This window comes from Hemibagrus wyckioides, linkage group LG14 (assembly GCF_019097595.1).
Source record: "Hemibagrus wyckioides isolate EC202008001 linkage group LG14, SWU_Hwy_1.0, whole genome shotgun sequence".
In the NCBI taxonomy this organism is placed as follows: Eukaryota; Metazoa; Chordata; class Actinopteri; order Siluriformes; family Bagridae; genus Hemibagrus; species Hemibagrus wyckioides.
Window position 1 is genome coordinate 12,396,442 of NC_080723.1, and position 22,337 is coordinate 12,418,778.

General features: G+C 36.5%; 1 protein-coding gene across 2 annotated transcripts in view; it reads left to right on the forward strand.

Annotated features, from left to right (window-relative positions):
- lrrc4ca (leucine rich repeat containing 4C, genome duplicate a) overlaps positions 1-22,038 on the forward strand; it is a 41,741-nt gene extending 19,703 nt beyond the window's left edge. For both annotated transcript variants that reach the window (XM_058407490.1, XM_058407491.1), the window contains exons 2-3: positions 8,437-8,505; positions 17,168-22,038. In XM_058407490.1, coding sequence (XP_058263473.1) covers positions 17,221-19,164 — 1,944 coding nt within the window. In that variant the 5' untranslated portion in view covers positions 8,437-8,505; positions 17,168-17,220 and the 3' untranslated portion in view covers positions 19,165-22,038. The remainder of the gene's footprint in view (positions 1-8,436; positions 8,506-17,167) is intronic.
- Positions 22,039-22,337: the final 299 nt, after the last annotated feature.

Genomic DNA, 22,337 nt, shown 5'->3' on the forward strand with positions numbered 1-22,337 from the left:
AATAACCTGAACAGCTCACTCTTGTACAGAAAGCCATTGATTTGGACGCTGTAGTGATTGATTTGGACTCTGTACCATTCTCGCTCTATTGCTGTCTTTACTGTACTCCTACAAAACCACTCTCTGGCCCCATAACAATAAGAATACGAAAAATACATGGTGGTATGATTCAAATATTCACAGTTTGTGTTTTCCTAATGTTCTATATGGTTTCCATTATTATTAGTTGTTTTGTAGTTAATGTGCACCTTTATTATTCATAATTCCGGCCATACCCCAAAGTACATTTGTGAGCACACACATGTCGTTAGCCTGAGCAATGTGTTTAGTGCATAGGGCAAGGGGCCTGCCCTAATAGATATGGCTTATAGCCATATACCAGGCAGCTAATTGGCATACATGAAGATCTTTTTTGCCTCCAATCATTAGCCTTGATTTTCATCATTTCTCTCTCAGCAGCTGAGAAAATTTGAAGAGTGACATGGTGAACATGTAGAGCATACTGTATGTTGTAATGAATAAATACAGAATTAAGTGTATGTAGGTTTGCACTCATCAGTATATATACTCAAACCATGGCATGCTGAAGAAATGTGAAGTCCTGCTGCCTGTGGTGCCTGATCATGTAGACAGATGGGTGTCTGTGTTGTCATGCTGCTCTGCTGAGTTTCTGACGGGGTGATGGGAGAGCACCCACAGTTAGTGTGTCTTCTCCAGAAAAGCTGCAAAACACTGTTCTGTCTCCTGAGGAAATTGTCCATGGCTACTGAAGTGTAATATATTCACCCCATCATCATCAAGCTGTCATTCCTCACAGAGGAGCATAAGAGTAAGAACTGTGTGTGTGTGTGTCTGTGTGTGTGTGTTAGAGAGAGAGAGAGGTAGTGAGCATAATCATCAATAATCAGTCAGTATGACTAATTCTTGCCATCTGTAAAGCACCCTTGTATTATCCTCTTAGCCACTGTGTGTTTACATGCTGTACCTGTTTGCATGTATGTGAATGTGTTTGTGTTTTATTGCTATAATAGATAGATAGATAGATAGATAGATAGATAGATAGATAGATAGATAGATAGATAGATAGATAGATAGATAGATAGATAGATAGATAGATAGATAGATAGATAGATAGATTTTGTGTGTGTTTGTGTGTGTGTGTAATTGTCCCCTGCAATGGGTTGGCACCCCTTACAGGATGTCCATGTGGGATAGGCTCCAGGCTCCCCATGTCCCTGCATCAGTTCAGAAAATGGAGGGATTTATTTTAGAATAGGAAATAGTCTAATTCATAAAAAAACGCTTTCTTGGTTAGTTTGCGCAAAGAGACGCCTCCATTTCCTGTTTAGATGGATGTTGGTGGTGCCACAGAGACCACAGAGAGGCTACCCTGTAAATAGATCCACAGCTGTGATAAGTAAACAATAGATACGTGGACATGTAATAATAGTATTAAAATAAAAAGGTTTTCAATTTTCAATTTTTGCAATTCTCATCTAATAAGCTAGAATACAGCTTAGCCTGTGATATGAACTTTGTAAAAGAATAACATATTTTGTTTGTTTGTTGTTGTTGTTTTTCTTTACAAAATGTAATTTAAAGACTGTAGAACAAATGCATTTCAATTATTTGATCAGAACATACAAACACCACAATAATCACTGATAAATAGTAATTTTCTGTTCATTTTTAATCCTATTATTTGACCTCTAACATCCTCAAAATACTAATCTCTCTTGCTTACTCAATATTAGACTGTAGTTTTTTTTTCCGCTTATGCAACTCATCAGCATTCTGAGACTTCCATCATGTCTCGTGATAACTGTAATGAATGTATTGCTTTTATTTGAAATGCTCTTAGATAACCAATGACAGCACTTACTTGTGCTTATACATGGAATCCTGTACCATCCTCCCTACTCTTTTGTTCTTCCACTTTCTGGCATCATACTCTTGTCATTTTTGCTCTGTGAAACATGACAATATGGTTTTGGAGCAGAGAAATGTGATGCAAGCATGCACAAATACAGGCTTACACACTGCAAAGTCTTTAGTAAGGGGATAAGATGAAGCTTTTCTGCAACGGACATAGTGAAGCAAGCCCATGGCAGAAGTTTTGGAGTGGCACCTGGGTTAATATTTTTTTAAACTGTGTCTATGACAAACATTCGCATTTCAAATAATGCAGCTTCTGGTATTTTGGGGTTAGTTTTTGAGGTGACAGTTACATTTGAAGGGTGGCATTCCTGTTGGAGCAAAATGGTGTAAGAAGAAGATCTGAAGCAGGATCCTTGAAGAAAATGTTTGCTGTTCCTGTTTGGAAACTTTTGAATAAAACATAATGCAAAATCTTTAATATCACACAAAATATCCAGAAATTATTTCTAGAAATAGCAGAAGTATTAAAATCAGGTGAATCGGAGAGTTCACATAAATTAAAGAAAAAGTTGGCAAGATCAACCTACTTAAATATTTTCTCCAGAGAATTTACATTCATTCATCTTTAGCAAGCACTTTCTTCTGGTCAGGGTTGTGGAGGGGCAATTTAGAGCATCCAATCAAACTAATATATTTTAGGGGTGGGGGGGTGGGGGGGCTGAAAACCCAGCGGACACTGACACAGACATGAAGAGAACAGATACATCTTCAAACAGATAGTTACCTTAAATCAATATCACTTTTAGAAAAATTGCATTGTACCAGGCCAATAGCTGGAATACCCAATGCTTTTTAAAGAAAAAATGTTGAATTTTTAACTGCATTAACTTTTTAAGTATTTTCCAGTTTTACAACTGAATCCTTATCTTATGTGATGGCCAATTTATACCTTTTTCAAGAACTCCCTCATTTTGAACTCTCATGGTCAGTTCAATAGAGAGAACTGTAATGAATCAGCAGTTTGAAGGATACAAAATAACTGTTGTAATTTTCAAAAACCCTCCATATTATGTTCATTCAGGTTAGAAAATGCTACACTATGCTGAGTGTAAAAAGAAAAGGTTAAAGTTAAAGACCTGAAAAACTAGAACCTGTGTAAAAGCCTTAGAAAGATGTAGAGAGCATGTAGTATTGCAGTGTAGACAAGGACAGCTGGTATAAATGGTGTAACAAGCCTTCCTCAATCTTTCAAAGGTAAAATGATGTCAAAAGATTGAGTTTAATTTTGGGCAACCAAATCAGATAGGCTCCTTTTTACATACTCCACCAAAAGAACTAGAAGAGCATAAAATAAAACAGTGCACTTCTCTATTCAAATAGCAGATTAACTCACTACAAGTGACAGAGCTAGATGAAAACCATGGGGAACAGTTTCTTTGCCTTTTTTTAAGGCTCTGTTGAGTTTAAATGTTGATTGCTGTTTAGCAGTCTATTGTCATTTGGTACATTACATTAAGTAATACTTACTTTATTTTGCTTAATATAATGGATTCATTAATGTCAAATGTCAAAACAGTCAGATATTCCAATCACACACACACATCCAAATTACAGTTAAACACCCAATAAGCTTTTATCCACAAAGAACAGAAAACATTATAATTCATTAATTGCATAATAATGCTTGATAATTAATATATGAATTTATTATGACTTTAAATCAAACACAATAACACATCTTCATATTCTGTACAATACACTTAATGTTAATATGATCACCATGGTGGTGCTAATTCAGCCTTTTAATTGCATTTGAAGAACAATGAGAATTAGGTGCACAGTGCAAGTTAAGATTTTTTTTCTTCGTATTCTAAATGGAGGCATTTATATACAATATTTCCCAGAAATCTCTAAAAATTGTTAGGCCCAGTTTGGCAGGCATTTACCCACTGTCCTATATACTCTTAGTTAAACGTCTAGTATATTCTTTCCCTCTTTGTATCCCTCTCTTTTTTTCATGTGTATGATGACGCATTACATGTGCTGCTTGTCTTCCATGTGTAAGCTTGTGCAGATACAGATGGAGTTATCCCTAAGTGATGACAATTTAAACACTCTTGCTGATTTTAGCATTTTCCTACTTCTGTCTCAGCCAGGAGGTCAGATATGACCCTGGTCCCTTTCATTTAGAGAGGAACTATAGGTGATTGATTCACCAACATTGTGCATTTCAGCTCATTTGGTATCCGGCTGATCCCACAGTTACAAATCAGGATTGGATTAGAACTGGAGGAAGGTCTGAATCAGTACAGTTCAATGAGATAGAGAGAAAAAATGTGTGGGTTTATGCGAGAGAGAGAGAGAGAGAGAGAGAGAGAGAGAGAGAGAGAGAGAGAGAGAGAGAGAGAAAGAGAGAGCAGTGGCAGGAGTGTGATCTTAGTGTACAAGGGGATTGTGTACATTTGTCACTGGCACTTGCACTACTTCACTTACACTGATTGTAGTAGTTTAAAGATAAAACAGCTACACAATTACAGTACATCACAGTCAGTGGAATATGTATTTTCAGATGGTTGATGTCAAATTTGACATTTGCAGTAATTACCCTAGTGTGTCTATGGGTGTTTTTCATCTACTACCCCTCCTTTCTCATGCCCCGGAAGAAAGTGTCTGGCTTTAATTCTAATGACTCACACTATAATACACATGCTATTTCAAATTCTTTCTCATTGCACATAGTTTATTTATACCTTATTTTATATATAAAATTTCTATGTAACCTAAAATAGGGCTCTCTAAGTCAGTGGCAAATACCAAATTTCCAAGTTGTATGTCACCCTGTTTGCAGGTCAACACACTCTCCTTTATGGTGCTCTATTTATGCAATGTTTAACATTTTATTTAGAGAAATGAACCACAAATTCTGAAAAGAAGGTTTAAGCATCAAGGTCTATTCAGTGCTGGGAAAGGCTGTCTTCCTGGCTGAGGGATGGGGCTATAATTTAGGTACAGAGGGAGCATAATTGTATGTATGTGTGCACAACCTAAAATAACATTCTGAGAAGATGTGTGCAGTGTAAGCAGTGTCTGTGGCTAGGGATACATGAACCCACCTCAAAAGTTCTTCAAATCACAGCATATCTGGGCCATTTTTCCTGGGCAACAGGGACACAGGAACTGTCTCAGATAGTGTCCTTCTAGCTGGCATCATGGGTTTGCTGATCTCTTCAGCCAGTGTTGACATTCCTCCAGGGCTAGTTTGATGACTAGCAATTCACCATTTACCACCTGCAATTATGTTCTGTAAGAGACAATTTAGTTCAGAAAAAGACTAATTATGGCTGGCCAATCGGTGACACTAGGTCCTTCACTTCTATAGTGTGGGAGTGAGTACTTGAGCAAAGGTTCTATGGTGAACTTGTTTATCATTAAGACAGAGAGCATAGTTTTTGATTTTGTTTTGTTCTGGCCGGGATTGTACCACCTCTAGTTTTGGCTTGTCCAGTTATACTCCATATATCTTAATGATGTAACCTGGGAACAGACTCTTATTTTTAAGCTTTTGTTTAGAATTCATTTCCAGGAAGTTTGTGAAGGGTTTATAAAATAAAGAGTAATCTAAATTTCATTTTAAACCTGCAAACCTTTTTCCTATTTTTGTTCAAATTCTGATTATCCTAGACCCACTGAGTCCAAAGAAGTATTACTTTCAAACCAGTCTCTGATTGCCAGTCACAAAAGTCTGCTGATGGTGGAGCAATTTGAAAAAGATGTGAGGAATGGCTATATATTGCTTAGAGAAAGCATGTGTTCGACTTTCCCCTTGCCAGTTGGTAACTGTTGTCCAAGCTGTTGTGACTAAAGTTAGGAAATAGTGGAAAAAAACACCATTTATATTATAGGGGTGGGAACCTCATTAATAAAGGATTAGGCCTGATTAAGCCTGATGGGGCACTAGAGGCCCATATTACTTTACTATATATTCACTGTATCTGTCGACATTTCATCCAGGAAAACTGCTCTGGTGAGAGATTAATAGCTGTTCCAGGGACTATGAAGAGGCAAATTAGCAGTCCTGACCTTACTCAACACCTCACAGATATGACGGGAATGAGCCTTCCTGATAACTTCAAGAGGCAAAGCAGCTGTGTCTTCTCAGTTGTAAATGTTGATTGATTAAATGAGAGATGAACTCTTCCATTTCAGTGCTTTTCCCATAAACGGCAGTGAGCAGAAATTCAACAGATTCAACCCTGGATGTTGGGAAAAATTAATAAAACACTGAAATAGTGATTGCATATTTGGGGTTCTGTCATATTTGTCCTGCATTGTGGTTTGCAAGGTATGCTGGACAGTTGAGGGACAAGTAGCTATGTGAATGAAATAAAGTGCTCCTCAATATTCTATAAAATGTCTTAGAACTGGAAATTTTTTGCAAATCAGCAGAACACCTATTTCAGTGGATGAAAGCAAGCACCATGCCTGGGAGGGAATCTGTCTGAACTGTGGAGAAGAGAAATGTATATTACAGGGCCATATACAGTTTCATCCCTAGACAGAAGCTAATAAATTTGTTATCCTTAGACACCAAACCACTTCCTTGAGTCTTGAGCAAAGTGAGTAGTGAGTACTAACTGACTATGTTTTACAAAGTTGTTTTCTCTTTCTTTGATGCCTGTTTGCAAATTCAGTGTTACACCTGCATTGATTTTGCAGTGAACTCTTCAGTAATGCCCAGAACAGTCACAATTTCAGGGTTTATCCAAAAAAACCCCAAACTTTAATCTATATAGACACAGCTAGAAATTACAGGTGAAATAGCACAAAATACATTCCTAATGAGTCAAAACAGTGAAAAACACAAACAAATCATGGAGGGCTCTATACAATGCATCAACAAGAAGACATGACAAATATTACAATTAACAGTCTCATAGAGTGAAAACAGGTGATTGTGGATAGACATATTGTTCAGTAGGCATTCCCAGAGGCCGGTGTGACAAGATGCTTTTATGATTGGTTTAGTATGTACTGTGTATCAGGCATAGTCAGAGCAAATGAAAACTGCCTTGGGTCAAATAGCACACGTAGGCACATTTTGTGTGAAGACTGAAAACAGATTTATTGTTAATGTCTTGTCAGCCAGCTGATTATTTCTACTACTAATAATAGACATAAAATCTATGAGTGAGCCCCCTGTCAGAGTGAATTTGTACACCATAAATATCTTAGCCGATCAATATTGATTTTGTGGTGTGAAGTCGGTTCTTGATTATATAGCCTATTTTAAAGATTAGGTTATACCTTAGTATATCACTTGCTAGAGTCGAGCTAAAATCAACAGAAACTCCAAATGAATGTTTGCATATGTATGTCTCTCAGTACTAATTATAGCTGACATATTCTTTCTGTCTGAAAGGAAATGCTATTTCTAAGATTTATCAGCAGGGACTATGAGAATGATATTGTTATGGTATGTTTGTTATGTATAATAGAAATAATTAAAAAAAAATCACGATGATGAAGTTAGTTGTGTGTTTGCTCAGATTTGGAGACTACAATGTTTACTGTCAAGCAAACAAAAATACACAGGTATGTGTAAAAATTCATACAAATGCAAACTTTAGAGCATTCATTTTGCCCTATATTGGGGTTATTTACATAGAACTAGTAAGTGATAGCTTTTAGGTTTATTTAATATTAGCATATTTCCTTTCACTTGTGTTTTAATGACTAGCACAACATCCTCAAGGAAGAAGGAAAGAAGCCACCACTCTCGCTGGGGAATGATGTGTGGAGTCTCGCCTTAGCACTCTCTCAATCTCTCGATCTTTCCTTTATTAATTTTTATTTGTTGGTAGAGATTATCTTGGAGAAAAAAAAAAAGAATTGCCCTGCTTTTTAGCAAATGAATGGAGCAATAAAGAGGGAAGCGATTGAAATTGACAATAGTTCTATTAATTGATAAATTGCTCCATAAATAAACATTACTGAGCAGTGACTGTGTAGCACAGTGCTTTCCTCCTTAAATCAAATTATTATTTTTTTTTTATGTATGTATAAATTAATTCATTTATTTGATTGTTAAAAATAACAACTTAATATGAATAATAAGCATTTACTCATTTTCATTTACACGGTTTTATACTTCTTGTCACTTTTTCAGTTAAAATGTTTTACAGACATCCGATTCCTAAGACTAAAATTAAAATGTAAAAATTCAATTAAAAAAATAATATTAAAATAATATAATATAATTTTTTTTTTCCAGCGGTTCAGTGATCTAACATGATAATAGCCTGATAAATTTGAATTATTTTGGGATATTTAAGTTTGTCATCTGGGCTAGGACACATCTGTGTAATCTCTTGCTGAATGACTCATAAGTCATTTTCTTTAAACAAAGCAGTTTGGCAGTCTGAATCCCTGCTTTTTCTCCAGTTCTTTTTAATTCCATGTCTTCAGAGAAGGGAGGAAAAAACAACACTGGAATAATAATAAAATGCAAAATATGCTTGCTCATATCAGTTATTCTTACTGTTGCTCTTGTTCTTGCAGGGTGGGCCACCAAGTGAAACTGAGTGTGAAGATGTCCAGAGACTGCTGGCACTGTGGATAATTTGGCAGGTAAGTGTGGGAGGAGAGTTGGTGAGGAGTCCATTTCACTCATCTGAATGTCAGACAGTACCTTTCTTTCTATTGTGTAAGTGATAATGAGGAGCCTACTTTAGGAATCAGGAATCTTTGTCACATTTGGTGGATAATAGCTCATAGTTAGCACCATTGTTTGCCTTCAGTTTTCATCTTTTTACGCAGCATATTGAATGAATTAGTTTGAGTGATTTACCAGATATACTTTTCTTATATTGTGTAATTTATTGGGAGATCTACTACTTGTAGATATTGTTCTATTATTTTTATTTATTTTCATTTATTCAGAGAAGGTACAAATGCATGCATGTTAGGCAACTCAAGAAGCAGAATCTCATTTCTTTTACAATGTTTATTGTAAACACTGGTTAATTTTTTTATTATTATTATTGCAATAGAAATAAAAGATCAGTCATCTACCAAAACATCTGATATGGCAGCTGTTCACCACATCACAGGAATAATTATATAGGACAATAGTCTTTAGTGGTGTAGTCTGTGCTTTCTCTTTTTTTTCTCATTTATCCCATAACATTGGTGATTTCTTTATGTTGTGGTTTATTTATTTATTTATTTTAGAAAATGCTCACTAATACTCTCTTGCTCTATATGATGTTTCCAATATTTCCCACAAGGCAATTATTATATAAATAACAGATGGCAACACTGGAACTAGCTCTACGTCTAAGTGCCTTTGTTGAATTAAGCAGCAGGCTACAATTATAAATCTGGCATTATTGAATGTATCCAACAATGCCCTGTTTTCTCAGAACAGTCCTCAAGTGGCTGTGCATTTTGATATTTGAGTAGCAAAAATTAAATTAATGGAATCATGTTCAAGTTATTGCAGGATTTTTCTCTCTTTCTTCCTCTTTTTCTGACAGAATGTTTGTTTAAAGTGATGATGAATATGAATGAATATGACTCAGTATATTCATGTAGTGTTAATGAGTGCACGAGTGTCACCATATGGTGAATCTGTTTTCAGTGTACTCTGTCCAATACAAACTTCGAATACTATTACACACAAATACTGCATACTGCAGCAAAGTATTTGTATTTAAACAGTGTCTGTATTGCAGTGTAATGGGCAGCTTTTGTAAATATTTCATCTTTTAATTAAAATGCTATCCATTTTCTTGTGGACATGCAGAAGGTCAGAAGAAAAACAAAAATCTGTCCAGCACAGCACACACTTATTTCTGTTTAAACCTTAAGAGTTTACATTATTTTACTGTTTAACACAATTTTAGAATAAGAAAGATGATATATGCCTATGTAATAACAGGTAAACTTACTCAGTGACCATCAAATGTCAAAATGTATAATAAAGTATTTCAAAGCATCCTTGAAATCAGCTATGCACACTCGTGGCATGCTTTCATCTCTGCATTTTTAACTCAAAACTAAATTGTTGAATTTTTTTTTTCAGCATAATGCTTTACATAAAATCGCCTTTACATTCATTCAGTTGCTAGCTTTTGGTCATTGCTCCAGTAAGTCTAAGCAGCTGGCAGATTATTAAATACTTTTGTTTTAAAATCTGATATTCAGTGAATATTTTTGAAAGGTAGTTGTTGTCAAATTGATTGAAAATAATAGTTGTTATACTAATCCCATAGCATGCAAATGCTGGTGAAATGGCTGCACTGTTTAAAACCTTTAATTTACTGGTATTGATTATGTTATAAGTAAGTTATTTAGTGATTTGAAATATGTTTGGAATGAGCAAGTCAAAGAAGGTGCTGATTCTGCTCCCAATATTGAGTAGCACTTAAATTTCTAATGGGGTGTCTGTTTTTGACCACTAGATATATTGACAGTATATATAACAGTATGGATCTCAGCTCATGGAAGCATAAAATGGCACCTTCTAGCACTCTTACATGCAAAATTAGTGAGCTGCAAGTCTAGCAGAACACAGTGACATCTATGTGTTGGGTGTAACGAGAAGGCCATAGACCGTGACTGCACCTAAAGCCAAATTATCTGTTATTAATTCAACAAATGTAGTGGAACAAGAGAACGGCTCATCTTCAACAGGCACTAGATAATCAGGTGAAACCACAATTTTGCTGACTATTTTTCTGATGTTGATGTTAAATTAAAACGCCTACTTTTGCACATTATATCCTGTGTAATTCAATTAAAATACATACATATTTAGGAACAAGAAAGTATACCCGTCTTTAATTCTATATTTTTATGTTGTTGCTGCCTAAATAACATTTGTGTGGTCCTTACTGACATCTATTAAAAAAAAACAAATAACCTCAGATGGAAACTGAGGTTATTTGAGAACCCCAGGGGGAAAAATTAAGTACGCCATTCCTATGTCCACAATCATTAAAAGAGTAATTAGCAGCCAGATGTTACTAATGAAATGCATGCGATCAATCATCAGGAACTGCGAGTACTTCTGTAAAAGCAGAATATTTGGCAGTTTGGTGTGCAAAGATATGTGTATACATCATACCAAATACAAAAGCCTCAAAAAAGAAATTGTTTCTGTTCATCATACTGGGCTTTAAGGGGATCTCCAAATAATTTGAAATTCAACAGTGAGAAGTATTGTTTACAAACAGAAAGCCTTCCACAGAGTTCCAAATCTTCTGTGGACTACTTCCACAGCATATCATCACAAACACGTTATACCAACTGTCAAGAATGGTGGAAGAGGATGGATGATTTGGGTTTGTTTCAGGGCCAAAAGTGGGTCATGCTATAGTACAGTGATCCCAAACTCACTAGCAAATTGCCATCTGAAGAAGCAAAAGACAAGGTGCTGGAATGACAAGTCCAGACCTCAACCCCACTGAGCCTTGTGGCAGGATATAATGGTAGCTGAGCATAGACAAATGCCCTCAAACATCGATGCACTGAAGCAATGTTTTTAAAGGAGAATTGGCCAGAATTTCTCCAGAATGTTGTGACAGATTAATAACATCCTACAGAAAATGTTCACATCATTTTTTTTTCTAAAGGTGGTCTTACATGTTTCTGAATTATAGGGTGTACTTATTTATGCCCTGATAAACTAAAAACAAGCCGGCACACTGGCAACACCGATAAAGACACATATACACATACTCTGTGATTTGTGTAAAGGTGTAATATGTTTACATGCAAACACCAAAGATGTGGTATATGGTAATGCTCATGGAACATTGATCACAAAAGTAAATCTGTAGGGGGATTGACCTAGACTGATAGCCATCTCCTCAGCACACCCACTTATCCCCTTCCCAGGCAGGTCTGATCAATAACATGTCTGTATGTCAGACATGCTTCTGCTTAATAACACAAATAAATCAAACCAGCTAACAGTTATGCTGCTCTTGCACCAACAGTAATTCCATGCACAACTGCATGTGTGTTCCACAGGGAGAGAGAGAGAGAGAAAGCTGAGAAGTGGCCAGCACTGTAGACCTTATTGTATAACTAAACCTGTGTAAGTGCTTACTATATATGTGCTAAATGAATGAGAAGTCTCTCTCTCTCTCTTTCTCTCGCTCTCTCTGTGAATTTTTAGGATTCACAATCTCAACCTCTTGACACATTTAATTATTCCATGGCAAGTGAGTTTGTTTGTTTAAACTCAAGGGAGAAACTGTTATTGAAGCAGCATTTTTCTAGTGTTTTCAATAAGGCAAACCCGTATGCAATATTCATTGCATTTATTCCACTATCCTCTTGAGTAAGTTCCCCCTTCATCATTGCATAGACATTCTGACACAAATAATATCAATTTGCGTTTTCCATTTTCCCTGTTTTTTTCTTTCTCATTCATTGCTTCCTTGTTTTCCCTATCACCAAGAGGATTCATGGTTACTCATGTGCACAGCAGCTTATCTGTGTATAACATCATAGCATCCCAAATGAGGAAAATCCCCTGATGGGCTTTAATTATTGCTAATGACTAAATGCCTGTGATGCTTGTATTATCTCTCTCTGCTCTGTGTCTCTTTACTTGTCTCTCTCAATGTGTTTATGGTGATGGGACTCATCCTTTAATAGGAACATATTTATGGTGTCCATATAGTGAGGAGTAATTCTTTCTTCTGAATAACTTGGCTCCCTTCAGGCAGGTTTTCAGCTTATATATGCTCATATTAACTATGACTACTTCATGTGAATATGTAACATTTAGTAATAATACAATTTAATGCATACTCTATATTAAAAGTTGAGAGCTTATCTAAATTAATATGACTAAAAATGAGTATGTGATGTTCAGTAAGGACTTTACATTTTTTAATTAATGCTGTTGTGTTTTGTGCCTTGGTTTTGTGTGTCTGAATTTGCTGCTGAATTTCTAAATTTCTGGCATTGGGCAGACACCCTTATCCTGAGCGGCTTACATTTTATCTTGTGTGTGTTTTTTATTTAATGCAACTGAGCAATTTATGGTTAAGGGCCTTGCTTAGAGGCCCAGCAGTGGTAGCTTGGTGGACCTGGGAATCAAACTCACAACCTTAATCAAACTCTAAGCTGTTATAATTTTTAGTATAACCTCTAAGCTGTTATGCTTTTAGTGCTTTTGTTGTGTCTGATGCTTTTGGTTTCTTTTGCTTGGATAACGTATTGTACATGAAAGTTATTCATTCTCAGAGTATAATGAAATATGAAATGAATTGGCTGCTTTGTATTTTATTCATGATATTGAAAAATAGAATCTGATAGACATTGAATTCAAGAAGCAGGTTATTTGTGTATATTTTTATATGTTTCAGTTAAAAGTAAAACTTCATTTACAAACTTTGGATAAGTGTGCAAAACAGCATGTCACGTAAAATAAGAATACAATTTTGCAGAGAATATATACTATATAGACAACAAATAGTCATATAAGCTATTATGTGGGCTTTTTTCCATTTCTGACACAATTAGAGTAAAAGCTATTTCTCTGCAGATTTGTCTCAGTCATGAATGCATGTTTCCTTATAAGGTGTTGGCATGGTGACTGAGAACAGGAAGTAAGGCCATGCCAATGGAAGGAATGTCTCCAAGGAGACTCAGAGGCACAAGTTTGTGTAATTCCCTGCTGATGAGCATCTGGAGACAGATGGGCCATAGAAGGATACAGTTTGCTCAATAATTTGCAGCTTATGTAATTAAGCATTTACAGGATACCCATATTTGAATATTCCACATGCAGCGGAACTGAAATTTGCTTAAAGGATTGACCAACAGAATTGCAGCACATAAAGACAACAGATGTCCACTTGTTACAGTAGTTATTTATACTGCAAAATGCTAGTCTTAGATTCAACACGACAAGTGCAAGTGGGTGCATATTAAATCACTCACTTTATAGAGGTTTTTCCAATAGCAAACTATGCAACTGTTTGCAATTTGGCAGTGATATTCTGAATATAAATTGTTATGCAGCTAATATTTAGATGTTTGCACAAGTATGGATTAGGAAATGTCACCTCTGTTAATTGAACAAATTCCACAGTTTCCCAGTAATAAGTTCATTGAAATGTTTAATACTTTGCGATACTGGCATTAAATATTATAAGCTGAAAGTATCTCTATGAAATAAGTACAAAAGTATTGTGCAATCAGCTTTTTTTTTTGCCAAAATACAAATTAACGACTTACATCTTGATAAGATCTTTAGTAATCCATTCACTAACACTTGTTACAGTTTCTACCACTTGGGCAATTTGTACCACCTTGCATCTTGATTTAAGAGACTGTGACAAAAGAGAGAGAGAGAGAGAGAGACAGACAGAAAGAGAGAGGAGCCATCTGTACCCAGACAAGACTGAGCCCATACTAAATGCTTCTTTACTACCATCTTTGCCATCGTGTTCTTGTACTCACCTTCATTTTAGTACTGTGAAAATCCAGACTTTCTCTGACCTGTTACACATGCATCTCAATTCTCAGTTCCTGCAAAGACTCTCTCGTAGACCTAAAGTGTCAGATCCACAACCTTTTATTTCTTCTACTAGTCTTTTTTCAGTTACATTTCTCTTATTCTCACACACAACATTTCAAGATGGAAGGGGCATCTGTGGGTCAAAGGAAGAGAATAAAGTCTTCAGATATCATTATTCGCTTAGAGAAGAATCAGATAGCATTTTTCCCTTTGTGAGATTAGACAGAGGCCAGACAGAGACATATCCATCATGGAGGATCTTTGTCATCGGCAGTTGGTTTTGTTTTAGCCCTGCTCGTCTGCCTACACCTGCCACCACCACAGTGAGCTTTGCCAAATATAGCTTTATTTGGTTCTATGAGTGCCAAAATGTATTACTTCACTGAAACATCTAAGTACATCTGATTGACAGGCTTCTCTCTCTACTCCATATCATATCCATTTATGGGTTCTATGTTTGTTTCTCTAATATGTTTTTCTCTTATATTTAGCTGATGGCATATATGGAATACATCTTACCAGCAGTACATCTTCTGGCTTTTGCTACTGCTACTGCCCTAGTGCACCTAGAGTCCCTCTCCTATTTATGCTGTTCCTTGAGCCTCTATATTTCTGTCCCAGCTACCAACCCATTCCCAATCGATGAAGCCAAAGGCCTGCCTGTTATGGTTTATAGAGGCTGTCTGTAGTAAGCTCATGAATTTTGCACTAGTGGTCTGTGGTGCAGGCTGAAGTTTACAGTGCAAAGCTCAATCTACAGCCTTTTTTTTCACCTAACAGGCCTTTAGCACCTGTGAGCCCATAGCGAGAGACCTGAATCCCACACTTCCATCAACTGAATGTTGTACTCAACAAAGAGAGCTGCAACAGCAGCCATTTCCTCCAGCTGGAATATGCCATTGGTGCTATTTTTGCCTGAATCATCAAGGTAACTGGCATCTGTGGCCCTACTGACATCTGGCTGTACACTGCTAAATCACTGTTTCTGCACCCTGTGAATCGCACAGCTGATGTCTGAGGACAACATGGGATTAGACTGAGCTAATGTCATTCCTTTAAAGAGAACTGACATTTAAATCATGACTAAGATCTCTGTTGCATTTACAGAAATGTGGAAACGTGGAGCAACTGCTTGTCTACAAAATCTGCCAGTGTTGTTGCTTATAAGTTCCTTCTTTTTCACCTTCCTGGTGGTATTTTGATGTACAAAATATATCTAATGGTGCCAAATATGATTAACTAATTTATTTAAATTTTATGGTAAGATTAAAGAGTGGAATCATCATCATCATCATCATCATCATTTGTTTGGGAAAAGTCCTTTTATGTATAAACCCCTGTACTCCTATTTGGTTCCTGCATTCCTATAATAGTCCTTATATGTATAATCAATGAAATATCTACTATGTCTTTTATATGCAGTGTTATGATCTGTATTCCAGTTAGGTCTGATAATAGGCAGTAAGGCCTAATTTAAAACAATTAACATCAATGGACTTGATATAATTTTCAGTCTTCTGCGTTCCCTGCCTGCTGTGTCATGCTCTCTGTGTGCTGGAACACATGTCTTTCTGCCCTCAGGCTGGCAGAATTAATAATCATGGTAATCATGCAATTATAGAGTAACAGAATGGCCTTTCAGTAGAAGAAAAGAGCCTTTCCCTTATGGCAATGCCCTTTGGTTAAATGCAATGAATGAATACTCATTTTAGATGAAAAATGAGATGGTATTCTGTTTGGAATTCTTCCGCATGCAAGTTTTCCACATACCATACATCCAAACCTGTTCAGAACTAGAACTACTCAAGAGAGTAATATTACACACGTAAATATATATCCAGGAAGTAAATATGGATTGACAATGTGATGTATTACACACAGGCACACTCAATGCCTCACTATACTGCACAGGAAAGTAAAATAAATTGCATCTTACATTCTGAACTGACACTTACACATACATAAACACAGAGCCAGTGGAGTTAGATTAGCTGTATTCCCAGAGTAGCAGGATTTCCAACTTCACTCACTCTTAGTCAAAAGCTGCCCCACATATTCCTCCACTGCTGTTTTCTATTCCCAGTCTAGTCACATCCATGCCTCTGAGCATTTCTGAGTGATGTAATGAGAACTCTCCAGACATGTTGGGTTGATTGAAGGACTGCTACATGGCAAGTCCCACAGTTATTTATGACCCCCGAGTCTGCAAAAATAAATTAAGCACCACTAGTTGACATGTTTGCCTGTATACCTCTGCCAGGGGACAGGAGAAACAAGAAAACAGTTCTCACTACTGAGCTTCAGCTTTATTCAGATAGGATATGGAAATGCTTAGAATGTATTAAATATTTGATGATATTTGCACTCTGCTAAGGCCATCCATGTTGAAAGTCTATAAAGATTTTTTTGTCTGAATCTTTAAATGGTTAAGAATGTTCTATGTGACTTCAAAATGTCCCATCTGTTATTTTATAAAATAAATTCATTCAATCAATCAATCAATCAATCAATCATTCTATCTATCTATCTATCTATCTATCTATCTATCTATCTATCTATCTATCTATCTATCTATCTATCTATCTATCTATTAATAACATGAAATAAACTTAAAATTAAAAATATATGTTTTGGGATAATTGTTATTACTTTATATTTAAGCTTATTCAGTGATTTGCAAACATTGCCTCTTGAGATTGACACCTTGTCTTAAGCTTGAACTAACCTCATTCTCTCTCATTCTTCCAGCTTTCACATTACAACGCACCCCAAAGAGTGGACAGCCATCCTACGAATTATGAATGTTGAACAAGATGACCTTCTTCCCACAGCAGCAGACGATGAGAGGTCCTAGGTGGAACCGGGCCTTGTCCGACCCATTGTTTATACTGTTGTTAGCCTTGCAATTGCTAGTGGTCGCTGGCTTGGTGAGAGCCCAGACTTGTCCATCCGTCTGCTCTTGCAGTAATCAGTTCAGTAAGGTCATCTGTACGCGTCGTGGCCTGCGAGATGTACCAGATGGTATCTCTACAAACACCAGGTACCTAAACCTACAAGAAAATTTAATCCAGGTGATCAAAGTAGACAGCTTCAAGCACTTACGTCACCTGGAAATCCTGCAGCTCAGCAAGAACCATATCCGTAGCATTGAGATAGGAGCCTTTAATGGGTTGGCCAGCTTAAACACACTGGAACTCTTCGATAACAGGTTAACTACAATACCTAATGGAGCATTTGAGTATCTGTCAAAATTAAAGGAGTTATGGCTGAGGAATAATCCCATTGAGAGCATACCAGCCTATGCCTTCAACCGGGTGCCCTCCCTGAGAAGACTGGATTTGGGTGAGCTGAAAAGGCTCTCCTATATTTCTGAAGGTGCTTTTGAAGGCCTAAGCAACCTGCGTTACCTGAACCTTGGCATGTGTAATCTAAAGGAGATCCCTAATCTCACACCTCTGGTACGCTTAGATGAGCTGGAGATGTCAGGAAATCAGCTTTCAGTTATACGTCCAGGTTCTTTCAAAGGCCTTGTCCACTTGCAAAAACTGTGGATGATGCATGCTCAGATCCAGACAATTGAAAGGAATGCCTTTGACGATCTTCAGTCACTTGTGGAGCTGAATTTGGCTCATAATAACCTTACCCTGCTCCCTCATGACCTATTCACTCCGTTGCACCATTTGGAGAGGGTGCACTTGCACCACAATCCGTGGAATTGTGACTGTGACATTCTCTGGCTTAGCTGGTGGCTAAAGGAAGTGGTACCAGCCAACACCAGCTGCTGCGCTCGCTGCAGTACCCCTGCAAGCCACAAGGGAAGGTACATTGGTGAGTTGGATCAAAATTATTTCCACTGTTATGCACCTGTCATTGTGGAGCCACCTGCTGATTTAAATGTGACAGAGGGCATGGCTGCAGAACTAAAATGCCGAGCAAGTTCACTGACATCAGTCAGTTGGATTACACCCAATGGGTCAATCATGACTCATGGAGCATACAAAGTACGCATTTCGGTTCTGAATGATGGGACATTAAACTTTACAAATGTCACAATGCAGGACACAGGGACATATACATGTATGGTTAGCAACTCAGCAGGCAACACCACTGCCTCTGCTACACTAAATGTATCATCAACAGAGAACAGCAGTTTCAGCTACTTTACCACAGTGACAGTAGAGACGATCGAGCCAACCAATGATGAAGGGCACACAATAGTACACCAGAAAGTGGGTCCAACTCCTTCTTCTGGAGTGTGGGAGACATCTTCTGCACCTTCATCAACCACCACCACAACAACCCGAACACAAGTCTCCACCAAGGCCACAGAAAAAACATACACCATCCCAGTCACAGCACTGGGAGATGGCTCCCTCAACACCCTAGATGAGGTGATGAAGACCACTAAGATAATCATTGGCTGCTTTGTGGCCATCACACTAATGGCTGCAGTTATGCTCATCATCTTCTACAAAATGCGCAAACAACATCACCAGCAGAATCACCATGCACCAACACGAGCCATGGAGATCATTACTGTGGATGAGGGCTGCATGACTGCTAGACCAACCATGGAGGATCATCTGACTATGCCACCACTTGAGCATGAGCATCTTAACCACTACAATACTTACAAGACAACATACAATCATGCATCCACCATTAACTCTATACACAGCTCTGCACACGAACCTTTGCTTATTCGGGCCAGCTCAAAAGACAATGTACAAGAAACCCAGATCTGAACTCTTTTTCATAATGGTAAAAAAAAAAAAAAAAAAAAAAAACAACTCAAAACAAACTAAAAGAAAAATATCTGACATTTTCAATCTAAAGAAAATGGCTCAAGGTACTGATGATATGGAAGTCCATGAGCAACAAAAAGCGAATGATGAAGGCAATTCAATGACTGTGGGCGCTAGGGTATGTTAATTGTTTCAAAGTGTCTTTACCTAACAGAAGTTATTTATTTATGAAAAACTCTATTGTGGTTATTTCAAGACAAAAAAAACATTCTGCAATTATTTTTCCAGCAATCATTACACCATGTTTTTTTTTTAGGATTGGTAAGAATGGTTGGTTTACTAATATGTTTTAAAACTCTCAATCCTCACAATCTTTCATTTCATACTATGTGCTGATTCAGTAAGTTGTTCATGCCTAACTATGAAATTTCCTTCTTGATTGTCATGATTTATTTATTTATTTTATAAGTCACCACTTTTAAAATCCCTGCATGCCAGTTTAGAAGCAACTGTACCACACCAAGCATCCTAATGACCAGCTGCTAATTCCAATGAATTTCCTGCTTGATTAGAGCTGATCATGTCATTGTCAGAACATATTGCTCTGGTTTTGATTAAATCAGATGTGTGGTTGGCTTTTCCATCTCTGAGTTTGGTGACAACCATGCCATTATTTAAAAACAGGTGGATTTTCTGTCAAATATATGCATTATAGTTTGGGTGGAAGGTGAAAATTTAGGCATAATATAAACCAAATGTGCTTAATAGCAATTTGGAAGGAATGCTTGTGCTTTATCCTAAAACTTGATAATCTTAAAATTCTCCTGTATCATCTAAATTATTTCTTTCATCTAAAGAAATATCTGAATGATGTCAGTACCCCCAAATTTTACCCTACAGAGATCACTGTGCATTTCCATAAAGTATTTTCCCAGTTGTACCTGTTTGTACCTGTTGTTCAAGATTCCTTCACCTTGACAAGTTGACAAAAGTCATTCAAGATTAATCACAGTTGAACATTTTTTCCACTTTTCCCACCACATTTTGCCTATAGTATTCCATTTATGATTGCGTCTCAGACAAAGCATGGATTAGGACACAGGCCCAAGGAACAATATATATAGCCGTGGCTTCAAGCAGATGTTAGGTTTGCATCTGCCGCATAGATGGCACCATTTCCATTTTAAACAAGTCATGGAGTGTGCTGAGACACACTTTCAAATACGTCAATCCTGGGAGCCATTCAAAGCCTGATGCATGAATCAATAAGCCATCAATGGGAAGTCAGTGCTAGTGCCCTTCAAATCTAATGCTAGCCAAAGATTCCCCAGGTGTCTCTTTATAGATTATGTGAACTGAAACTTTTCCATGCCTCCATTTTTACTGTTAAATTTGTTTAAACAAACAGCATCAAAACATTTAAAACAAATTATGCTATGCAATTATGCAATGCATCCCACTGCTGATTAAACGAGTAAGTCTCAAGAAGTCTATAGCCAGAAAAGCATCCTCCAATAATGCGAAATTATTATAATGAGTTGGCCAACACAGTCACTATGGTAACGAATGACCTTGAGTGAGAAGGTAATAGCTGATGGAGCACCCACTGACCTGACAGTTTAATGTATTCAGAGCTAAAGTACATGGAGAGACCCGCATTAGTGCCAAAAGAAGACTCATTTGAAGTGCATTGTTCAGATCATAAAACCAATCTTGTAACTGTTTAGCAGGTAAACATGTTAACATTAAATTTCCCTCTAGCATACTAAGTCAACGTACACATTGCTTGAACCCAGGAACATGTTTAATAATTATAAACAAAGTCCCTGCTAGACAACTTCAGTGGGCTCAAAATTATGGCTAAAAAGCATTAGTGATCAAAGCTCAAACATCTATGAGCCTTGATCATAGCTTTGATCTGTTCTCAGAGAAGGATGATTATTGTAAAACAAACATTTCCAGTAAGACACACACCTGCACTCAAACACATCACTCACAGGTTCTGGTGTAGGAAGAAAATCGAATCACACACACACACAAAAATATAGTAATTCCAAAATAATTCAATTTTGGTACATGTAATGTAATAATTCAAAAGTCATAAGATCATAATAAAGCTGATTATCCTAAACCTGCTAACCCAAGCCTAAACATTGGTAAACTATAACAGGAATGGACTCATGAAGCCATGGTTATATAAACATCTCCTATGTCTGGTAAAGGTATCCATATTTCAAGTGCTACATTTCCAAACCCCATTTCATATTCAGTGATGCCAACCTTGTAAAATTGATGATTATGCTAGTAATGCCTTGAGATCAGCACATTGTTGTGTGTTTTATCAACTCTTGCTTTGTTTGTGAACTTAGATCATTGTCTTAAAATTCCATTCATATGAAAAGTCTTTGTCCTTCTGTCTCATAATTGTGCTTTGATTCAATTTTAGTTCTTTCTCAAAAGCTCTATGGTAAATTCTTGTGTGATGGCTTTTTTTTTCCCTTTTGTCTCATTATGAAAGCATTTGTTTTGTATTGAAGAAGGAGCAAGTGAGTTTTTCTTTGTTCTGCACATTTTTTCTTCTTCTTTAAGAAGGAATGCTGTTCTAGCGATAGATTTATATAAAATTACATTTTGGGGGAAAAAGGGACTTCAATTTTACATGTGCCAACCTGTTCTAAAAAAAAAAAAAATGAAAAAGAAACGTGTTGGAAAACACAAAATTGATTTTCATGTAAGCATACTTTCATGACCTTTAAAAAATCAATTATAGAAAAAGGAGTTTGTAGTTCATACACAGAAATATGGTTACAAATAAACTATTGTTGTTTTTTTCTGTATGACCTGCTTTTTATGGCGGTATCTGAAAGACAGTAAAGAAATTGTTCTTAATAGTACTCAAAAAAATTATTTTATAATAATCATAAGGTTGTGTTGCTTCATATGTAAAAGGGTATGTTTAAAACAACAACAAGAAGACTTCTGCTATTACTATAAATAACAATAACAACAATAATAATAGTAATAATAATAATAATAATAATAATAATAATAATAATAATAATAATAATAATAATAATTATTATTATTATTATTAATAATAATATTATTATTATTTTTATTATAAACACATGAACATGGCAGATGCATATGTGAATAGTAAATGTTTTTGATAT